We start from the raw sequence: 22,375 nt of genomic DNA, 5'->3' as shown, positions 1-22,375 counted from the left end.
ATATATATATATACAGTATATATATATATATATATATATATATATATATATATATATATATAATATATATATATATTATATATATTATATTATATATATATATATATACACATACACACACACACACACACAGTCGAAGTCAGAATTATTAGCCCCTGTTTGATTTTTTTTTCTTTTTTAAATATTTCCCAAATAATGTTTAACAGAGCAAGGAAATTTTCACAGTTTGTCTGATATTATGTTTTATTCTAGAGAATGTCTTATTTGTTTTATTTCAGCTAGAATAAAAGCAGTTTTAAATTTTTGAAAAGCCATTTAAGGGCAATATTATTAGCCCCTTTAAGGTATTTTTTTTCTCAATAGTCTACAGAACAAACAATCAATATACAATAACATGCCTAATTACCCTAACCTGCCTTGTTAACCTAATTAACCTAGTTAAGCCTTTAAATGTCACTTTAAGCTTTATAGAAGTGTCTTGTAAAATTATAAATGAGTTATTAAAACTATTATGTTTAGAAATGTGTTAAATAAACCTTCTCTCCGTTAAACAGAAATTGGGGAAAAATAAACAGGGGGCTAATAATTCAGGGGGCTAATAATTCTGACTTCAACTGTATATTTATATAGTTTCTAACACGACAATTCAAAAGTGTGAATAAATGGAAAACACCATTAATCGCATGCTACAAGAAAAATTTTTTTTACATTGTACCAATAAAACAGTAGCAAAAATACTAACAATCAAAAAGAATCCAAAATGTCTTGAAACCGTGCTGAGAATTTTCATTTAGTTCCAGCACTGATGTAAAACTCTTTGACAGGATAAAAGCAGGCAGGGAACAATCAGGGTGGAAAAAGGAATAACATTAGGGAAAGAGGGAGCCAGATAGAGAAAGTAATAAACAGGGGGAGTATGAGAGCATGAGAGGAGCTTTTGCAGCAAGTTTTGATTTATTCATATCTGACCATTAACCTAGAATACTGTTATTTGTAGGTTTGAATGTGTGTGTGTGTGAGAGAATGAGGCTTATGGAGAAAAAAATATGGAGGGATGCAGCAAATGTTAAGCTTCTAGTCAAATGAGAGTGAAGATGAAGAGTGAGTAACAATGAGAAGAAACTAGAAAGATAACAATTGAGAGGAGAATGAAACAGGAAGAAAATCCAAGCTCATTGAAAGCACCAACAATACGGACTGATTAGTTCCATGGGTTCCCCCTCTTTCACACTACTGACCCATTTTACCCATAATCCCCCTGACAGCCATGACATATCTTTATACTTTGTACTGTATCCAAAAAGATTAGGACAATAGATGGCAAATGTGGCTTACATCCAATCAGAGCTCTGAGAGCTTAAAGGGTTACTTAACCTACAAATGAAATCTCTGTCATTTACTCACCCTCATATTGGCCAAACCTCTATACTGTACAAAACATATTTAAGTTCGATTTGTGGTTTATAAAAAAATCATTAAGTTTAAGTCTTCTAAAGCCATACTGTAGCTTTCTGCAAAGAATATAGTTTTCAAATTTTAATAAACCATCTAGATGACTTTGATTAAAACATTTATTTTGCTTTTTTCCCAGTAAAAAGGAGTCTGGTATGACTGAAATGGGGATTTGCTTTGTAATAATGCAAAGTGCTGTGGAAGAGTCTTTAAAAAACATGCCTCTACCAACATTTTTTCAAAAGTGCAATAGTGTTTGATGCAGTTTCATATAAAACAGTTTTAGTCTTTAACAATGGTGCAGATACTGTAAACTGACAACCACAAACCATTGTAAACTTCATACCATCTGAATAGGAAACTCTAACAAACACAGCCACAAAATAAGTGTATTTATTGAATGTTAACTGTATATTTTATTGGTAAAAGGGTCCCTAAAAGGGTCTGAGTCGTTTATGACCCCTGGTGCCAGCACATCTGCTGGTGAAAGTCACTCTGTGACCTCTTATCTACCAAGATACTGGCCAGAGCTAGAGTTGTCCCGTCTTCAAAGACATTCCACCTTCCATCCTGACACACGCACGCACGCACACACGCGCACACACACACTTGAATGGGCTTAGAAATCTTGAAATTTTAACCAAAGTACATGTATCGTGTTTGTAAACTTTGGATTGTCTTCCTGACCTTCTCTTTTAATATATACACCTGTATATGTCCTTTTCAATACACTAGACAAACTAAGAATGCATGAATTATGTTTTATGTATTTCTAAAATAGTCATGTTTGGTGTCATTCTTCTCCATACATAATTCTACAACTCATGATCTAGGAGGCATGATCATAACTTATATAGCTTGCATTCTTTATTGCTCAGAGTAAATGTCCTTTCGTCTCTTCAGGATCCACCCTCATTATGCATATGAGTGTCCCAGGGACAAAGGACATCTCCCACTCAAACTTTACCCTAAGAATGCATTGGTCAGTCAGTAGAGAATAGGTGTGACTTGACCCATAGATAAAACCCATCTACTTCGAAAAATCTGGGCAGAAAGGTCTCGGCAGAAGGTCTCCGCAGAAGTGTCCCTGACGGGGCAGACGCGTTTCTGTACCCACATGACTTGCGTGAGTCCACGTTTTCTTATTTTCCGGCAAATTAAACTCAGTTTAAAGTTTGCGTCTCACGTATCCTCCAATCTGCATCGCAAACTCCACGCCAACAAAGGACTTCATCTTCCAAGCATCAAGACAAGAGAGAGACAAACCCACTAAATTCAGGTATTTAGTTGTGCGTTAAAGCTGTGCCCCTTTATCAAAAAGGTGTTTTTATAATCTTGGTGATCCTTAGTATTTGTGTGGAACTGCGTGAGATTTGCCATTCTTTTATTAAAACTCTTTATTTCTTTGCTTTTTTCTGTGTTTTTATTGTTATGTTTTGTACGTTTGTTTGTTATATGTTAGACTAGTCAATAAATCACGTTATATAACCAAGTTGGATTGTTTTTGTTTTGCCTCACAGAAAAGTCACTTTAACTATAGACCCTTGCTACATGCTTATTAAGTTTACTAAAACTATTCATCTACTTCACAAGATGCAGTTATAATTCCCTTTTTTAGACGAGGGCAAAGTCATTGTTATTTTTTTTGTTAAATTAACTATAAGTTAATTCTCAATATTAATAATTAATAATAATTTGTTATTATTGATCATTAATATTCATAAACTGAGCTAATTTCGCTACACCTGTGCAGAGACCTAGCGGGCAAAAAATTATGGTCTGTAATGGCAGCTGCATTGGGATCTCCATAGAAATGCAACACAAACCGATCATATTTCCATTTGTTTCAAGTTACGAATATTTGGATCACAACAGAACAGAACCGAGATATGATCACAAACTGTAAATTGTGGCCACTTGCAATCCATAAACTGCACCCACAACCATTTATCAGTCATTTAAAACCGTCATGTCCCTGTCAGAGCTCCAGTCCTTACATCTAATGTTATCTTTTGGATATTCCTCAGCGATTTTAACAGTGTCAATTGCTTTTATATTTGGTGTCGGTTTCTTTTGCCTGGATTAATATTTAATTAATATTCCTATATGGTAGGAAAAATCTATTCTATTACTTAAGCTATTTAAACTTTGGCATAGCACTTCAATTTATACTTTAATTGCACTTGACCTGCAAGTTAGAACAAAAACTGAATAAAAAGCATACAAACTTACTGATGGTTATAGGTTCTATGATTTTTTCTGGTTCCACAAATTTCTCCCTCCTAGCTGTTCTTTCTCTGAAGGAAATTCTGCAGAAGCACAGCTCAGATTGTCTCCTCGTCGGTAAGTAATGCTACACCTTTTTGCACAACAATTATCTGCTTTTTGACTTAAAAAAGAAAAATTATTCAACCCGTAACTTGTAACTGATTACATTTGGATGCCAAAATAATTCATTCATTCATTTACTTTTCGACTCCCTTAATCAGGGGTTCGCCACAGTGGAATGTACCTCCAACTTATCCAGCACATGTTTTACGCAGTGAATGCCCTTCCAGCTGCAACCCAATCACTGGGAAACATCCATACACACTCATTCACACACATACACTACGGACAATTTAGCTTACCCAATTCACCTATAGAGCATGTCTTTGGACTTGTGGGGGAAACGGGAGCACCCGGAGGTAACCCACACGAAAACGAGGAGAACATGCAAACTCCAAACAGAAATGCCAACTGACCCAGATGGGGCTTGAACCAGAAACCTTCTTGGTGTGAGGAGACAGCACTACCCTACTGCGCCACCGCGTCACCTAAGTTATGTTTATTATTTTAATTGTTCATTTGTTTTTGCTTTCTTACTCATTTTTCCATACTATTCTAATTGTTATACACTCTGTAACTTTAGTATGTAACATGACACTAAGTACGTTTACATGGACACCAATAATTCGATTTTAATACGATTATGACAATACTCTGATTAAGAGTTTAACATGAATACAGCAATTTTGATTAATTATATCCGATTAAGGTCATAATCGAGCTAAACAGAAATAAAATTAAGACACGTGAAGTATGCTGATTTTAGTCACATTATTGAAGTGCAAGTACAGAACACCTTAATCAAACTAATACCATCATGAGGGATTTTGCGACAGGATATTCCATACACTCACAGCTGTTTGACACTTTTCTCTGCACCTGCCTAGTCAGTGAAGGACCACAGACCACACCGCGAATGCAGAGTTTTTCCCATACGGGTGCTGTATCAAATTGCATTAAAACAACACTCTTCCAGCAGTTTATACTCGCATCCAATATTTCGTTGTCCCGGGAGCATGTATGAAATGTTCCTGAAGGAAAGTGAAAGTGCCAAACTGCAGCTGAAGCCCACAAATTAAAAATGAAACCACCCGAAATTACACAAAACTCCAGAGGAAATGTGGATAGCGCGGTGACACGATGACGTAATTCAAATTATGTGCTATAACATGTAAAACGGGATCATAAAAGGAACAATGAAAAAGCAACTCATGTAAACACCTTAATCATATTACTGTCTTATTCAGATTAGGGCAAATTTGATTACTGATGTGTATGTAAATGTAGTCACTGTGAATGTTATTTGATATCATGGGCAAACAATAAAATAAATAAATAAATAAAATTATATCATTTGCAGATTTGATTCAAAGAGCAGTTTGACAGAACAAAGAAGAGCGCTCAAAGAAAATCAGCAGAAGAAAAGTATGACGTGAGCACAAAGGGATAAAAACAGGAAGCTTAACTCACAAAGAAAGAACTGTGGTCTGAAATCCTGCAAAAAATGACAACTCTGGCAAACACAAAGAGAAAGAAGTTGCTAATATCTCTCACCCTTTTGCGTAGGTTGCAGGTGAGAAATAGATTTCTGGAGAAGGAGTTTGCAAAAGCCGTGTAGAAGTCCAACACTTTCAGCAAGGCTTCTCTCTTTATGATGTGAAGATCACAGTATGTTAACGCCCGAACATTGGCGCAAGAGTGGGCTAAAGTAGTCTCCTTCCAGAACACATCACCAAACACGTCCCCTTTACCTATAAGGGAGAGAAAGAATGAAAACATTAGAGAATATGCAAAGGGGTGATTTTAAAGATATTTAATAGTCGATGCGAGATCAGATTGCTTTAATTGGTGTCAATCAAATGTTTCTAGTAGAGTTGAGCAGCAGCATGCTCAATCTGACAGTACAATTAATATTCTCTTTTGCACAGCTGGAGGCTGGAGCTGGCCTAAGCAGAATTATTTGATTGTATCAAAAAAGTTACGCTTACTCCTCTTAAAAGAGGCAATCAACCTGAAAATGAATCAATTACTCACCCTCCTGTCACTCTGACGAATCTGTCACATATTTCGAGTTTTTTGAAGCAGAGCAATTTATTTGTGCTATGAAAAAACAGAAAATGTAAAAAATTGTTCACTTTATACAAATTATTATATTTTTTTTTATATTTACTGTGTTATTTAATAACTACATTGTTTTTATGGTCATTAGTTCTGGGTTGAGAAAAAGCAGAACGGTGGTGTTACTTATTTTGTATGTATTTCTAATCAGCCAATCACATGGCAGCAACTGAATGCATTTAGGCATGTAGACATGGTCAAGATGATCTCCTGCAGTTCAAACACAGCATGAGAATAGGGAAGAAAGCTGATTTAAGTGACTTTGAACATGGCATGGTTGTTGATGCCAGACGGGCTGGTCTGAGGATTCATGAAACTGCTGATCTACTGGGATTTTCATGCACAACCATCTCTAGGGTTTACAGAGAATGGTCCAAAAAAGAGAAAATATCCAGTCCTGTGGGCGCACATGGATTGTTGATGCCAGAGGTCAGAGGAGAATGGCCAGACTGGTTCGAGCTGATAGAAAGGCTACAGTAACTCAAATATCCACTCGTTACAATTGAGGTATTGAAGGCAGAATTGCATTTCTGAACACACAACATGTCAAACTTGAGGCGGATGGTCTACAGCAGCAGAAGGCCACACCGGGTGCCACTCCTGTCAGCTAAGAACAGGAAACTGAGGCTACAATTTGCACAGGCTCACCAAAATTGGACAGTAGAGGATTGGAAAAACGTTGCCTGGTCTAATGAGTCTCGATTTCTTCTGCAACATTCGGATGGTCGGTCAGAATTTGGCATCAACAACATGAAAGCATGGATCGATCCTGCCTTGTATCAATGATTCAGGCTGGTGGTGGTGGTGTAATGGTATGGGGGATATTTTCTTAGCATACTTTGGGCCAATTAGTACCAATTGAGCATCATGTCAACTCCACAGCCTATCTGAGTATTGTTGCTGACCATGTCCATCCCTTTATGACCACAGTGTACCCATCTTCTGATGGCTACTTCCAGCAGGATAACACGCCATGTCATAAAGCACAAATCATCTCAAACTGGTTTCTTGAACATGACAATGATTTCACTGTACTCAAATGGCCTTCACAGTCACCAGAACTCAATCCAATAGAGCAGCTTTGGGATGTGGTAGAACAGGAGATTTGCATCATGTATGTGCAGCCAACAAACCTGCAGCAACTGCGGGATGTTATCATGTCAATATGGACCAAAATCGCTGAGGAATATTTCCAGAAACTTGTTGAATCTATGCCACGAAGGATTAAGGCAGTTCTGTAGGCAAAAGGGGGTTCAACCTGGTACTAGTAAGCTGTACCTAATAAAGTGGCTTGAGTGTATATGATATTGTATCTGTACAAAATGTTAATAAAATAATAATTTTGTTGTTTAAAACCTGAATGACTTATTTCTTCAGCAAAACTCAAAACATGCTCTTTTTTTTTTGCGGTGAGTACATCATAAAACTAAATATTTTATATTGATCTACTGTCACTTTCTGCAAATAAATGCTATAAATTATAACATTCTTATTAATGGCATATACTGTACATATTAATAGCAAATCCAGAGAACTGATAATAACACTTTCAAGTAGCATGGAATATTTTTTCTTCTTTAGGCTCTTTCACACAGATGACATCTTACAAATATTGGGTTGCAATCAGGGTGAACCACTTGAACTTTTTTCTCCCATAAAAATGTTGATAACACTATAGTTTAATCATATAAAACAGGCTTAAAACCTGACAGTTACAAATATATTAACTGTTTATTTGCACCTACAAAGTATGATCTTATTTTACATCCCTAATCCTACTCAAAACCTAAACCCAATTACTTCCTTAGTAACTACTAATAAGCATCTAATTAGTAGTTTATTGAGCTCAAATTTCCACTTAAAGGTTTGTTAATAGTATGAATTGTAGATTAAAATAAAATGTGATTAAACTTTAAATGGCTGTCTTAAACCCTGTTCAGATTATATCATTTTTTCCAGATTGTGGCATGATTTGCTTGATGTATTGTAGGATGTCACGGGAATTCATAAACAACAAATGAGTGTCGGGAGACAATATTCAATAGTTTCTTTGTTTCATTTTTTACTCTGTCCACATGTGTGACATTGACCAATAGAAGTCCAGATTCTCTTCTATACACAATGTTTCAACTGGGAAAATGAAAAAGAGGGCTTTGCTGTAAGGTGGACATATGAAAGGGAAAAAGGGTTTGTGGAATTATAACAACAGTACGCTTGTCTGTATGATGTATCACTGTGGGACTACCATGACAGAATAAAAAGAAAAATGTTGGCAGTCAATGGCCAAGGAGGATCTGCAGCCCGGTGAGTACTGGAATTAGTATGTAAATTAAGTTTATTATGTGCTCATTCACAGTGCAGTGAGAAATGTTATATGAAAGTATATTTAACTGGCTGTTTACTGAAATTTTCGTTTTCATTTTAATTTTTAGTAAAATTAGTATTTGTCGGTGCACTTATCTACTTTCTTTTGTTCAGAAAACACACACACACATATGGGGAAAAAAACTGTTGTCTGTAAGAAACACTCGATAGACAATTATAGGGACATTTGCAGTGTGTGTTCTTAATGACGGAATGTACGTTCTGGATGTCACGTATACCATAATAAATCAAGATTTTATCAAGACCAGAGATGCCCAAACTACACTGTAAAAATGCAGGGTTCCACACAATTCATTCATGTTGTCCCAACACAAATTGATCAAGTTAACTTAACACTTTTAACAAATTTATGTATATTGAACATAAAAAAATTACGTTGTCCAAATGAAATCTCAAGAATTGTGTTGCTTCAGCTCATTTTAAATAAGTCGTTTGAACAACATCTGCGCTTAAGTTAGTCTTTCTTTTATTATTCCCAAGGTTTCCATAATTCGGGACCAGTGGAGCTGCACATCGATGGATTTGCTATTCAGTGTTTGAACTCTCAGCAGTAAAAATTAAACCACACTAAACTGAACTAAACTGAACTTCAACACTGAAAACTGAACTGACACTGTTTCAATTTACAATAATCTTCTATGTGAAGCTGCTTTGACACAATCTACATTGTAAAAGCGCTATACAAATAAAGATGAATTCAATTGAATTGAAATTGAATGAGCAAAAAAAAATAATTTTTTTGAATGTAGGGCCAGCGGGCCAAAGTTGGCCCATTGTAACCTTTAATTTGGCCCACCCTCCCATCTAAGAAGAGAGAAAGGAGGATGGAGAGGGTTGTGGGCGAATGCCTTTAAAAGAGATCGTCATTTTTAATTTGACGTAACCTTTTTTTGTTTGTTTTATTGTTGAGCTACAAAAAAAAGCAAACTGAAATGAAATGTTTCAATTAAATGTTGTAAATGAATCTGATTTTTATAAATCTATGGTAAATAATGTCATTCGACAGACAGAGGACTTTGCAGAAGACATCGGTGAGCAAATCAAGGCAAAAACTAACCCAATTCTGTTATAAATGAGATGATAAGAGTTAGATTTTTTTGAGTTTTTGTTTTTACTGTAATAAGTTCATTATAAAATGTAAAAAAATGCTCTATTAGTTAATATAAAGCAATGCTTTCTAGTTATTTTTAAATATTATTAAATAAATTAGGAAATTCCACATGGCAACTATATTTACCTCCGGGCCACTAGCCTCAATCAAGTTTGATTTTTGGCCCTTCATAAAAAAGACAAAAATGACAAAATCTAACACAATGACTAGGGGCAGCACGGTGGCGTAGTGGGTAGCACAACCCACTGTGGTGACCCCTGATGAATAAAGAGACTAAGCCAAAGAAAATGAATGAATGAATACAATGACTGTAGCAACTGACAATAATAATAGTGTAGTGAACTCCAAACTCAGCAGCGATGGCAAGCTGCTAAAGGCCTTGCTTTTGTAACAATCCTGCCATGCTTTTAATAAAGTGCCTGCTGCTTATTTTAATTTTTTGTCTCTTTCTCTTAATTTTGGCATTTTGAAACAGTAATTACAAACTAGTGCGGCAATGCACTAGTGCGAAATATAAACTTTTAATAAGATTTTTTTCTTCTGAAGAAAGTCTTATTTGTTTTATTTCGGCTAGAATAAGAGCAGTTTTAAATTTTTTAAAAGCCATTTTAATGACAAAATGATAGCCACCTTAAGTAATATTTTTTTCTGATTGTCTACAGAACAAACCGTTATACAATGACTAATTACCCTCACCTGCCTAATAAAACTAATTAATCTAGTTAAGACTTTAAATTGCACTTTAAGCTAAAAGCTAATATCTTGAAAAATATCTAGTAAAATATACTGTCATTATGGCAAAGATAAAAGAAATCAGTTACTAGAAACTAGTTATTAAAACTATTATGTTTAGAAATGTGTTGAAAAAATCTTTTTGTTAAACAGAAATTGGGGGAAAATATACAGGGGGGTAATAATTCAGGAGGGCTAATAATTCTGACTTCAACTGTATATATAAAATAAGTTTCCGTTTCGTGCTGACCTCAAATTTTCTGCCCAAATCAGTTCATAAATGTAAAGCATAGAGCACAATAAACTTAAAGCTCAAGGATCATTCTTTAATTAACTCTCATATTCAGAACTGACAGAGAGGCCGTGTCAAAAAGAGAAAAAAGAAACACAGAGAGACAGTTCGAAAGCAGGATAATTGGTGCATTAGACGAATGTGGTATTATCAGAGAGGAGTGTAGTTGTCTCTACTCGTTTGAGATGCCGAAGATCAATGCATACTGATCTCTCCCCATCACTTCCCACAGATCTTTGGCGCCAGAGACCCAAAATAGACCTTCAACCTTCCGATACCAACCCTGCACTCATTCCATAGGACGCAGCAATGCTGAACATGCAAAAACCACAAGAACGTCAGACATGCACCTTGTCAAATAATAAAACTGTTTTGTTTGGCTCAAAAGAAAACTTTTTTCCTGGCTAATATTTCCTAAAGGGGTGGTCCAGAATGTAATTTTAAGGCTTGAATGGGTTTATATGATGCAAAGCAATTTAATTCTATTCATGTTTATTTATATAGTGCTTTTATAATGTAGATTTTGTCAAAGCAGCTTAACAGATGTAACATGCCTTAACACAGGCAATGTGTGCTCATGCTTCATTTGTAAATGAAGTGTATCACGTTATATTTTATATACCTTAATTTAATTATATTCAGCTAATCAGCTAACATGAAAATGACTAGCATATTTCCTTGTCCCACTGAAGAGCCCGCCTTCAAGAGGCTCTGATTGGTCAGTTAACATAATGTGCTGTGATTCGCGGATCGGCTCCTCATCACCAGGAAAAGCGTCATGCCTCTACAAGCGTGCAGTTTGCCTCTGTTGCCGTATCAGTTTGTGCCTAAATCAGACAGAAAACAAAGAGGACACAGCTGGACCTCACGCCTGCTCTCTAAAATAAAATCTGACAATTTTCTTTCACATATATTAGAGTTATAAGCAAGTAATAAGAAATGTTCAAATATTTTTTGTGAGTTCCTGATTTGAGACGTAGAATGCAGAGAAAGTGTCAGCATAGAGAGACACTGTAGCGCTGGTGAAGATTGTGGGTGTTTATAACAGTTGACGGATAAATATGAATTTGAAGCTAAATTGTTAATGGTGCCAAACAGCATTTCCCGTTGTTTACATCCTGTTTACGTCCTTGCAACAACATACCGCTAACGCTAGACACTGTGCATGTAATAGATACATTTTAACAAATAAAAATACTTACAGGTTGTGGCTCACAATCCACAGCTTCATCTATTATGGTTGGAGCTGCTCCTTCTTTGAGAGTTTTCCAGCACTAAACCGGGAGAGATTCTAGAAGCTGTCCTTTGTCAAATGCTAGTGCTATATATTTTTTATAATTCTCTGAAACATAATCAAAATTAAATTGTAAGCGCTTCTCTCTTTGTCGTGTCCTTTAAAAGCCCAAATACAGAAACAAGACAAGACCTATGGAAATAGCAGCATTTGGACGGCATTTTAGCTTTCTCTACATTACAGCGCCTCTGGCCGCGCCCCTTCGTTGCGCGTGGTGAATGCACGTAACCTAAAGCGTTTGTGACCTCACTAACCTGGATGTACTTTTTTGTAGACCCCAAATTTTGTTCGCCGTAGGCTTTGCTAAGCTAACTCTGTAAAAGCCAGTGTCTCCATTTGCATTGAACTTTGAGCTTCCTACATTCAGAGATAGTTTATGTTCACACATCTACATTACACATCAACTAAAGTTTAATATATGATATCATAGTGAACCCATATATATATATATATATAAAAAGTTAAATAGTATAAAATAGTTCATGTATATTTTATAATCTTTGCTTTTTTAAGATTTATTTTTGACCTTTTTGCCTTTATTAGATAGGACAGTATTGAGACTGTCCCATATGCTACTGCACCATATGTCGGCGCTAACCACTAGGCTATTGCACCGACGTTAATGTATATTTTAATATTTAAAGGAACCTTTATCTTCTTAATGTAAAATTAAAAGAAATAAATTTACAAATAAAAAACAAGTTCACAAACTAACTATGTACAGCAGGGGTGTCCAAATTTGGTCCTGGAGGGCCGGTGCCCTGCAGATTTTATCTCCAATTAGTCTCAACACACCAGCAAGGATGTATCCAGAAAGCTTAGTAAGAGCTTGATTTGCTAGCCCAGGTGTGTCCGATTGGTGTTGGTACGGAAGGAACGTTCCATTATTCATGGGGGGCCCCAGGTTTTGAAAAGAAGTATTAACAATAAAATCTTAACAGTTATAGACAGATTTTACAACATACGATAGAACATTTATAAAAGAGCTACATGATAGAGTATACAGTAGTGTAATATACAGTAAGCTTCTTGGCATTGGTCTGGGGCCCCTAATTCATTGGTCTAGGGCCTTAGCAGCTGCTTACCTCGCTTACTGGTTAAGTCTGCCTCTGAGTGGACCACCCCTTTAAAGCACACTAGACTTTTCTCCAATAGACTTACATTCATATGCACATGAATGCATCAGTCCTGGAAATGCAAGCTCGTGCGACAAGTTGGAAAGTTCAAGCTTGGTGACCTGCGAAATCGCATCATGTGACTGCGTGAGACCAATCGAAGATCAAAGCATGACCTCCCTGGACATAAATTTTAAATATGGACCAATCACTTGCTTTTTTTAATGTTTAACCATCTTTTTTTAACCCCGCCCCTTTTCACAGCACCATACAACAGAATTTTGCATGATCAAACTCTATTGTGACCGCAGCTTCATGCTGAGCTCAGCATAATCTCACCATCTAGATCACAGGTGTTTGTCCTGCCAATTATAGATTTATTTCTAGTTTCAAAACATATTTAATTGGCTGCACATGCCAGACCAATTAAAGCACAATTAGCGGCTGCGTGTACTGCATGCACACATGCGCTCTCATTAACCATTCAAAGCACAACTAAAAAAGTACTCTTTTCCTGAAAACCATTGTTCTGGTGCCAACAATGCAAAACCACCATCACGTCAACCAGACTGTATACTGAACACAATAGTTGTTAAATTACAAAATACATTAAAAACATAACCTATACTCAGCTTAATAATTAAGTCATATTGATATACAAGCTTCATTTAAACATTACTCTGGTTTAAAATTTGGTGTTTATTTTGAATCAAACAGACTGTGTGCAGCAAATTTGGTCTGTGGAGACTTTGTCAAGGGCTCTACTGAGAGTTTGAAGACAATCATAGCACCCTGAAGAGGCTGTGGGGATTTACAGTTGATCTCAGACAGAAATACAAAGCTGCCACCCATGGTCTTCAAGGAATCAGACGTTACCATGGTACTCTGTTGCCTTGGGGACAGTCAATCCCATACCGTCAGGATGTATACTGTATTATTATTTATTTATATATGATTTTATAGTGTGCATAAGATGAGGATATTATTGGAATATGCAAACGGGCAAATATGAAGTAGACAATGAGGCTCTGAATCCAAACACAAACTTTAAAATGACAGTTCCCACTAAAAACAAAGTGTGTCATCACAGAAAATAAACTTTTAAAAATGGATTTTAAGTGCCAGTTTTATGGGGAAACAATACAGTTATTGTCTACACAGCATGCAATTTTGTGAAAGTCCATTGTGAGTCCATACTATAGGCATTCTGCAAGTACAAAACAAACCAAAACACCAATGGTCTACTGTATCTGCATAGACACAGAGTGTTTCTTTACAAAGGGACATTACACTGGCCTGGCATGAATAATATAACAGGCGTTTCTGTGGATCCATTTGAACAGGGAATTTTTGATAACACTGTCTTCTGTTTGCAAAACTTTAAAAAGAAAAGCTTCACTTTTTTAGTATAATATTGATGTGTAAATGCACCAGATGGTTTCTTTGTCATAGTTACAGAAAAAACTAAAAATAAAGTTTGAATTGCCAGGCAGCCAGTATACAATTTACATTTACATGTGCACATTGTTGGGCAGTAGCGATGCTACAAGTAGTGACGCTACTAGCTTAACTACATTTCTCAGTAGCGTGGGGGTAGCGTCCCTACTTTCTAAATCAAAAAGCTTTTCAGTATTGAAGCTATTATTTTAAGCAAGTAGCCCAGTAGCATCCACACAGGCTACATTTACCTATCGCGGATCATTAAGTGACACCACCGCCATTCACGAAGCTGTGAAGCCGGTGTCTGGCCGATGAAAGTTAATCCATATGATAACGAGAATGATGATTTCATCTTCTTTGTGTTTTACGGTGATAGAAAACAAATTATTTTTGGGTGAGTTACTGCCACCCCTTGCTCCGGTCGGTGACGCCACCAATCAATCATTGGACTGACAAGAGAAACTTGCTTGATTGAACGATGACTGTAGAGGAATTATTTCTGAAGCAGGATCGTACCTCAAAGTACATGTCTTAAAGTTAATTCTGATGCTGTGATCTTGTCAGAGTTGAATTGGTTTTAGATTTATTCACTGTTTGTTCTGCAAATGCACCCAAGTGCATTTACATTAAAAAAATATAGTATTTTAATGTAAATACAGTATTTAAAATATTTAAAATACGATAGTGCTTTTGAACAATACTATTGGGAAGTAATTGATTTAATTTGCTGTGGTGTTTGTTCTTGCGGTCTAGTAAAATTAGTTTTTGTTTGAAACAGCATATTAATTTCAGTAAATAGGTGAACTTAATTCTGCCACATTTCTTTCACTGGTAGTTTTATTGATCACTAAGACAAAACTGACTTGGATTGAAGTTAGTTCGATTTAAAAATGAAAAAAAAAATGCTTCGCTACATCTACATACATCTACATCTACATACATACTTTTGTCATGTAGCTTTTAGCTTAGGTTGCTACATTTCCTAGGGGGTTGCTAGCTTGTTACATTTTCCAGGGGGTAGCTTTTAGTGTACTTAAGCTACATTTTAAGTAGAGTAAATAATAGCTTAGCTCACTACATTTTTCAAGTAGCTTTCTCAACACTGAAAACAACTAACAGTACATTTTACTTTTGTATCCATTTTTATCAGTTCATGAATTTTCTGAGAATCAAATACATCCCCCTTCTATTGCTTAGCACCATGTTTGCTATAGGTATGCTGTAAAGGTATGATTATATGATATAGGTATGATTTGCTATAGGTATGCATGTTTACTATCAGTGCGATGCCACCATTTTCCTTTTGTTTGAACAATTCCTTCTAGTAAACACTTAGCTCTAAGGAATGTTTTTCTTTCATTTACAACACTTCTGTTGAGGATGCTCCAGCAAAAACTGTTTTGAGTACATGTGAGCCAAAAAGAAAAAGTAAATGTGACTAATGATTTAATTTCTTCTCATTCAGTCTCCTGCAGCGCTCCTAAGCTCCACACCTCGCTAACTCATCTCCCCAGGAGCCCATCTTTCTCTGCCCAGACACCCACCACTCTCCTGGGCTCAGAGAAACACTGTGGGTCCAGGCCTCCTGCTGAGCTGGGGAAGAAACAAGGCCTCAACTTAGCGGCCATTAGAGATTAATGATTCATTTCGCTGTGTGGTTTCGTCACTATGACGACTCAAGCGAGAATGATAATTTAATAGAATTGAAAGTATGAAAGTGAGACGCTGTTTGAAAAGGACGTCAGTCTGAAAGCTGGAGATCCAATGAAAATCACATTAATGATGGCAGAATTTATTTTATATTGGAGAAGCATCTGCTGGATTTGTTCTATGGTGTCACAAATCTTTTTTTAAAAGGTTTTTCCAGAGTTTTTTTTAATACTACCCTTAATGCCGTGTATAATGTGGCTGTTTGTGAATGTAAGAGGTCTGCAAAGTTTTAAAGATCAAAGTGCATGATAAATAAAGCTACTTCTAAACCACTGAAGCATGTCACCAGGAATCATGGTTTTATTTCCATAATTTGCATAATGCCATCCAATCCTCTTCATTAGATGCCTACAAACAACATCTACACTGACCCGTATCCAAATTCTGGAGCTGGTTTGTATTGTTAGCAAAATTATGTTCCACCAGGACCTCTGCACTTTTACTTATAGTAATTAGGTGCCATGCAGAGTTTGAAATAACTTCAACAAACAGTATTTCATAATGAACCACAAACTAAGCAATAACTAGACAGTGGAAAACTCCAACTCATTTCACACTTGTGATGGAGGTTCATACTGATCAACTAGTTCTTACATTTCCCTTAGAAGGAACGAATCTTCAAAAGAATCAAACCTCTTTGTGAAATGCACTGATTTTATCTCATGAAAAAATAATGTGTTTTTTGATCTTGGATGCATGAAAACGTATTGTTACAATAAGTTACAAAATGGCTGCAAAACTAAAGGAGGAATCTTTTAAGTAGCCAAAAAAGGGGCACTAAAAGGCACAATATGTAAGGTTTTTTTTTTCATTAAAACATCTAAAAAACACTAGACCAGTGTTATATTTTCTGCTGATGCATGTAATTTTATTATACCAAATGTTTTTAAGGGCGGGACGGTGGCTCAATGGTTAGCACTGTCGCCTCACAGCAAGAAGGTCGCTAGTTTGAGTCCCAGCTGGGCCAGTTGGCATTTCTGTGTGGAGTTTGCATGTTCTCCCTGTGTTGTGTGGGTTTCCTCCAGGTGCTTAGTTTCCCCCACTGTCCAAAGACATGTGCTATAGGTGAATTGGGTAAATAAAATTGGCTGTAGTGTATGTGTGAATGTGAGAGTATATGGGTGTTTCCCAGTACTGGGTTGCGGCATCCACTGCGTAAAAAAATATGCTGGAGAAGTTCATTCCACTATGGCGACTATGGCGACCCCTGATAAATAAGGGACTAAGCCGTAGTAAAATGAATGAATGAATAAATGTAAACTAGTAACAGGGATCATATTTTGACCTGCCATGCTAATGATGTCACGTTCGGTGTTAGGGAAAAGGAAGAGGACTCACGTGCAGAAATAAATCATGGGTTTTTATTAATAGTAAAATAAAATAAACAGCAAAATAAACTACCTCGAGGTGGGGAAAACATTAATTAAACAAATAAACAAACAAACAAACTTGACTGGGCAGGCTGGCAGGGATCAGGACTGGAAAACACGACAGGACAGGGGTATAAACGATGATGAACTGACACAAGACAGCAGACATGAGGAGAATATATGCAGAAATAACTAACAGACAGGTGAACAGGATAGACTAATAATGGATTAACAAGGAGGGTGGGACTAGGCACTAGACAGGAAAACACATGACACAAAGAAAATAAACAAGCCATGTGCTCACACAAAATGAGACTAGAACATGCAGCCAATGAGAAAACTCATTAATCGCGTGTTCACATGAAACAACACTAAAGCACGCAGCTACAATGTAAACAATGAGCCACATGCTTAGATAACATCAACATAAACAGACGCAAGACACGAGCACACAATAAATGAAAACATTTTACCGTGCGCTCACACATGCAACATGCATGTTTCATCTCAGCGCCAACCAAAACCGAAAGCAACTACACTGAGACGCTGAGAATAAAACAGCGCGATGCCGACAGAACAAGCACAAACACTCGTACAAGAGCACACGTGCCTCACACGCCCGCATCAAGCGAGAGTGTGCATAGCTTGAGCACAGTCACGACGGTGCCCATACAGATACACACAATAACAAAATGTGTGCTCGACCCGAGAAAACTCAAGCCAAGCACAACATACAGGACAAGACAGAACTAGTGTCTGGACTCTGCCATCAAAACAAGAATTTACAAGACTGGACTGGCCCTGACAAATGAACCACACTTGATTTCCAGTTTGGTTTTATAAAAAACAGGGAAAGACCAAAGAAGCTTTAATATGTTGTGCATTTTATTAGACTGTGACATAATAAAAGCTCTGCTGCTTTTATTTTACCTCACGCTCCTCTCTCATCAGCAATGCTCCTGTTTCAATTCAACAGCTTTTAGCATTGCTTTGCTTCATGCTAGCATGATAATAAGCTTTGAATACTTCAGCTCATCCATGAACATGATTTCTCATAGGATGTGATGAATAATTCCCATGATTCCACACTCAGTCACAACTATGACTTTGTGTGTTGTGAATATGCACCCTCTAGTGGTGAAAACTACATACTGTGCCTTAAAAAAAAAGATAACTAACTCAGATGGCACGGTGGCTCAGTGGTTAGCACTGTCACCTGACAGCAAGGAGGTTGCTGGTTCAAGTACCGGCTGGGTCAGTTGGCGCAAGTTTCCTCTGGGTGCTCCAGTTTTCCCCACAACCGAAAGACATGCGCTATAGGTGAATTAAACAAACTACATTGTCCGAAGTGTGTGTAAATGAGTGTGTATGGGTGTTTCCCAACACTGGGTTGCACCTGAAAGGGCATCTGCTGTGTAAAACATATGCTGGAATAGTTGGTGGTTTATTCTGCGTGGCAACCTTTAAAATAGAGACTAAACTGAAGGAAAATGAATGACTTACCCAATATAGCAATGACCTCGTCATCCTGGATGACCTCCAGTGACCCCGACACCACAAAGCAGAGCAAGTCCACACTTTCCCCCGCATGGAAGATGAGGTCACCAGGGGCGGAGTGTATCATCTGAAACTCCACGGCCAATGATCGCAGACATCCGTCACTGGCCAATCGGAATGCTGGATGCTCATTAAACACCTTTCTATTTAGGTGCACGCAGATGTCTGCCCGCATGTCTTTAGGGCAGATGGAAAGCACCTGTGCAAAGATTCATTTATAGTTTAGTTTATAGTTTAGTACTTAACACAAATACTATCAAAAACTTTAGTCGTGTTTCAGTTTCACCTTCTCTGTGTCGATGCCTTTGGACATGGACCACGTGGAGACGATGTAGTCCATCACTCTCTCACTGAGGCCTTTAGGCACCTGGTAGAGCTTGAGGAAATCCCGCACGTTATTCAGCATTTCGTGGTAACGGTTGGTGTTCGCATACATCTGCTGGAAAATTGTGGTCACGTTACCGAAGATAGTGGCATAAAGGAGAGCTGTAGAGCACAAGGAGAAACAAAGAAGACACTGATCATTTCAGATTGGAACTGAAATGATAATCAATCAATCAATCAATCAATCCGTCCGTCCGTCCGTCCGTCCGTCCGTCCGTCCGTTCGTCCGTCCGTCCGTCCGTCCGTCCGTCCGTCCGTCCATCCATCCATCCATCCATCCATCCATCCATCCATCCATCCATCTATCTATCTATCTATCTATCTATCTATCTATCTATCTATCTATCTATCTATCTATCTATCTCAAAACAATTAGTTCAAACTGCAAAACCTTGTTGATAACCTGCAAAAGCGTGTCACTTGCTCAAAATGGATAGCTCATTCCTCAAAAACAAGTATTGATGTCAATGAAAGTGTCAGTGTCATCAAGATGAAAAGTCCTGACACCATTGTTTATGAACAAGATAGTCAAATGGCTTTGTCATGTTTTCATTATGACATTTTACTCTGTACATTTTTCCAATGCAAAAAAAGTCAGATTTTGGTGACACTTCCTGAAAATGCTCACCATATACTATTTGCACAGCCATTTGAAAACTACAGTAAAGTTAGACATCACTGCATTTAGTGAGATTAGCAATTCTAATTTATTCACAGCATTGTGCAAAAGAATAATTACACCCTTATTTATAACAAATATAAACTCTCTTTGGGTAGAGCTGTGCACAACTCTAAACAATATTGCAGTACATATTGGAACTGAACCTACAACATACATTTAGGTCTGTAAATCATTCATGAAATTGTTCAATTTAGAAGACTTTTTCAGGAAAAAAAAGATTAAAAATGTTTATAAAATTTGCTTGACAGATTTTGAAAACTAGTTCAACATTTTTGTATGTAATGACTCAAGTAATGAAATGAGGACTGTAATGTTATAAAACAGCAGAGAGTTGTATGAAAGCAGTTGATGCATGTCCAAAAGCATTCCCAATTTGTTGGAAGGAATGAGAATCTGCTACTATGATGTGCACAAATGACTAATTGTTTTGAGAAATGCATTAACTGTTGTGCAAATGTAAATAGTGTTGTAAGAAATGCACCAAAACCACAGAGAAAAACTGTAAATCTATATCGAAAAACTGCAGTTTTTCTGCTTAGTGGGATGTCTATTATAGAAACTACTAAAAAATAAAGACTTAAAATAACCTTAATCTAATCTCTTTAATACATGTAGCACTAATTAAGTGGCAGTCAAAAGCAGTTAAATTAGTTTTATACTGGAATAGTACAGTGGATATATTTAGGTTAGTTATGCAAGTGTTGATCTATAACTCTTTTTAGGCCATATCGGGACTTTCCTCTGTTCATGTACAATGTAAACTTCTGCTTCTGGGTTTATTGCCTCTCTCATGTGTTACCACTGTATCTCCGCTCCCTGTCTCTATGGCAACTCTCCCTGAAATAGCTTTCCAAATACTTCCACTCATAACCAATAAGGGAAGAACGGGAACACAGAAGAAAGCCAGGTAGACAGAACACGAGGACATGAAAAAGGACAACAAAAAAGCCAGAGAAATGATCAAGATATTGTCCAGTATAAGAAAACTGACTGTGACCAGAGAAAGACTTGCAGAAAAAGACACAAGTACTGAGTTAAAGAAGACACACTGTAGATAGAGAGAAACAGGAAAAAGACATGAGACATGAGAATGAAGAGAGTTTTTTTTCTTTTAGATATTAGAGTTTGGCTTAAACGTCAACAATGTTTTTAAATGTTCAATAAATGGACAATTTTTGTCTAAAAAAAACTTATAAATGAGTTTTCGGTAATTCCAGTCTAACTTCCTGCATAAAACTATGGCAACTTTACAGTATAAGATGACAGAAAATAGTCTATCACTTCTATATGATAATGGATTTTGATGTAAATATCTTGGTATAGTAACATGATTAATGGATCTTAGAGAACAGTAAAAAACATTCTTCTTTAACAAGCCTACAAATTAGACTAAAGGAATCTAAATCCATTGGTTATAAATAAATCTGATTTTTATCAAACACATTAAATGTTTTTAAATGTGTTAAAACTCCATTTATGGTGTGAGCTTAGGATTGCGCCAAATATATTATGAATCAGTTCTATCAAACAAAAAAAGTTTTAACAGATTCACTGAATTGAACTAAACGTAGCAACTTTAATGCCAAATTTGCTCATGAAATTTTAAGGAACGCCACTTTCGGTGCACCACTTTGCAATCATTTATCAACCCCTAACAGTTGAGTTTTACCATTTTTTAATCTATTCAGCCGATCTCTGGGTGTGGCGTGAGCACATTTAGCTTAACTTAGCATAGGTCAATCAGATTAAACCATTAGCAGAATCAGAGTAAAGAATGAGAGTATAGTTCCCAACCATACTGACTTAATAAATAGCAACTTTCATTTTCATCAGTCCTCAACCAAGAACAATGTAACCACAGAATAGTCAAGCTTTAAACAGGACAATTACTGAAACTCTATTGAAATTGAGCTAGATTCTAATCTAATCATATACAACGAACTATGATAAGCTAAGCTAAATGTGATCCCACTAGAACCAGTGATTACATAAAAAAAAAACTCTAAGGGAAAGCAAAATAAACCTATTTACAAAAAAGTGGCGTGTTCCTTTAAAACAAGAGATGGCATTAAAAATATATCCTAGTCTGCGTGAACTACAAGTTGTTGATAATTTTGTTATTATTGATGTACTTTCAACTGAATCAGAATTTTGAGTAGGGGGAGGGGCATTCTCTTCCACATCATCCTCTCATAGTAAATAACAATAAGACGGGCATAGTTAGGAATATTACAGTTGCTATGGAAGCCCTCAGGTTAACGTCAAGGACCGCCACTCCAAACGCAGAAGCAAATGATTAAAGATTACCAAAATAAAAATTATATTTCAGTGGATTAACTTTCACACATTAATTAATCACCTTAACAATAACAACATTACCCAGCAAAGAAATCGACATTGTAAAT

The 22,375-nt window shown here is 36.6% G+C and overlaps 1 protein-coding gene across 1 annotated transcript in view; it reads right to left on the bottom strand.

Moving 5' to 3' along the window:
* Positions 1–22,375, bottom strand: part of kcnh5b (potassium voltage-gated channel, subfamily H (eag-related), member 5b) — a 79,122-nt gene that overhangs the window by 22,832 nt on the left and 33,915 nt on the right. Inside the window, 3 exon segments of the mRNA XM_056470978.1 lie at positions 5,335–5,531; positions 18,851–19,103; positions 19,191–19,390. Coding sequence (XP_056326953.1) covers positions 5,335–5,531; positions 18,851–19,103; positions 19,191–19,390 — 650 coding nt within the window.

Source organism: Danio aesculapii, chromosome 13, assembly GCF_903798145.1.
Source record: "Danio aesculapii chromosome 13, fDanAes4.1, whole genome shotgun sequence".
NCBI classification, from domain to species: domain Eukaryota; kingdom Metazoa; phylum Chordata; class Actinopteri; order Cypriniformes; family Danionidae; genus Danio; species Danio aesculapii.
Note: the sequence above shows the minus strand (reverse complement) of the source record. Positions and strands in the feature narration are given on the sequence as shown.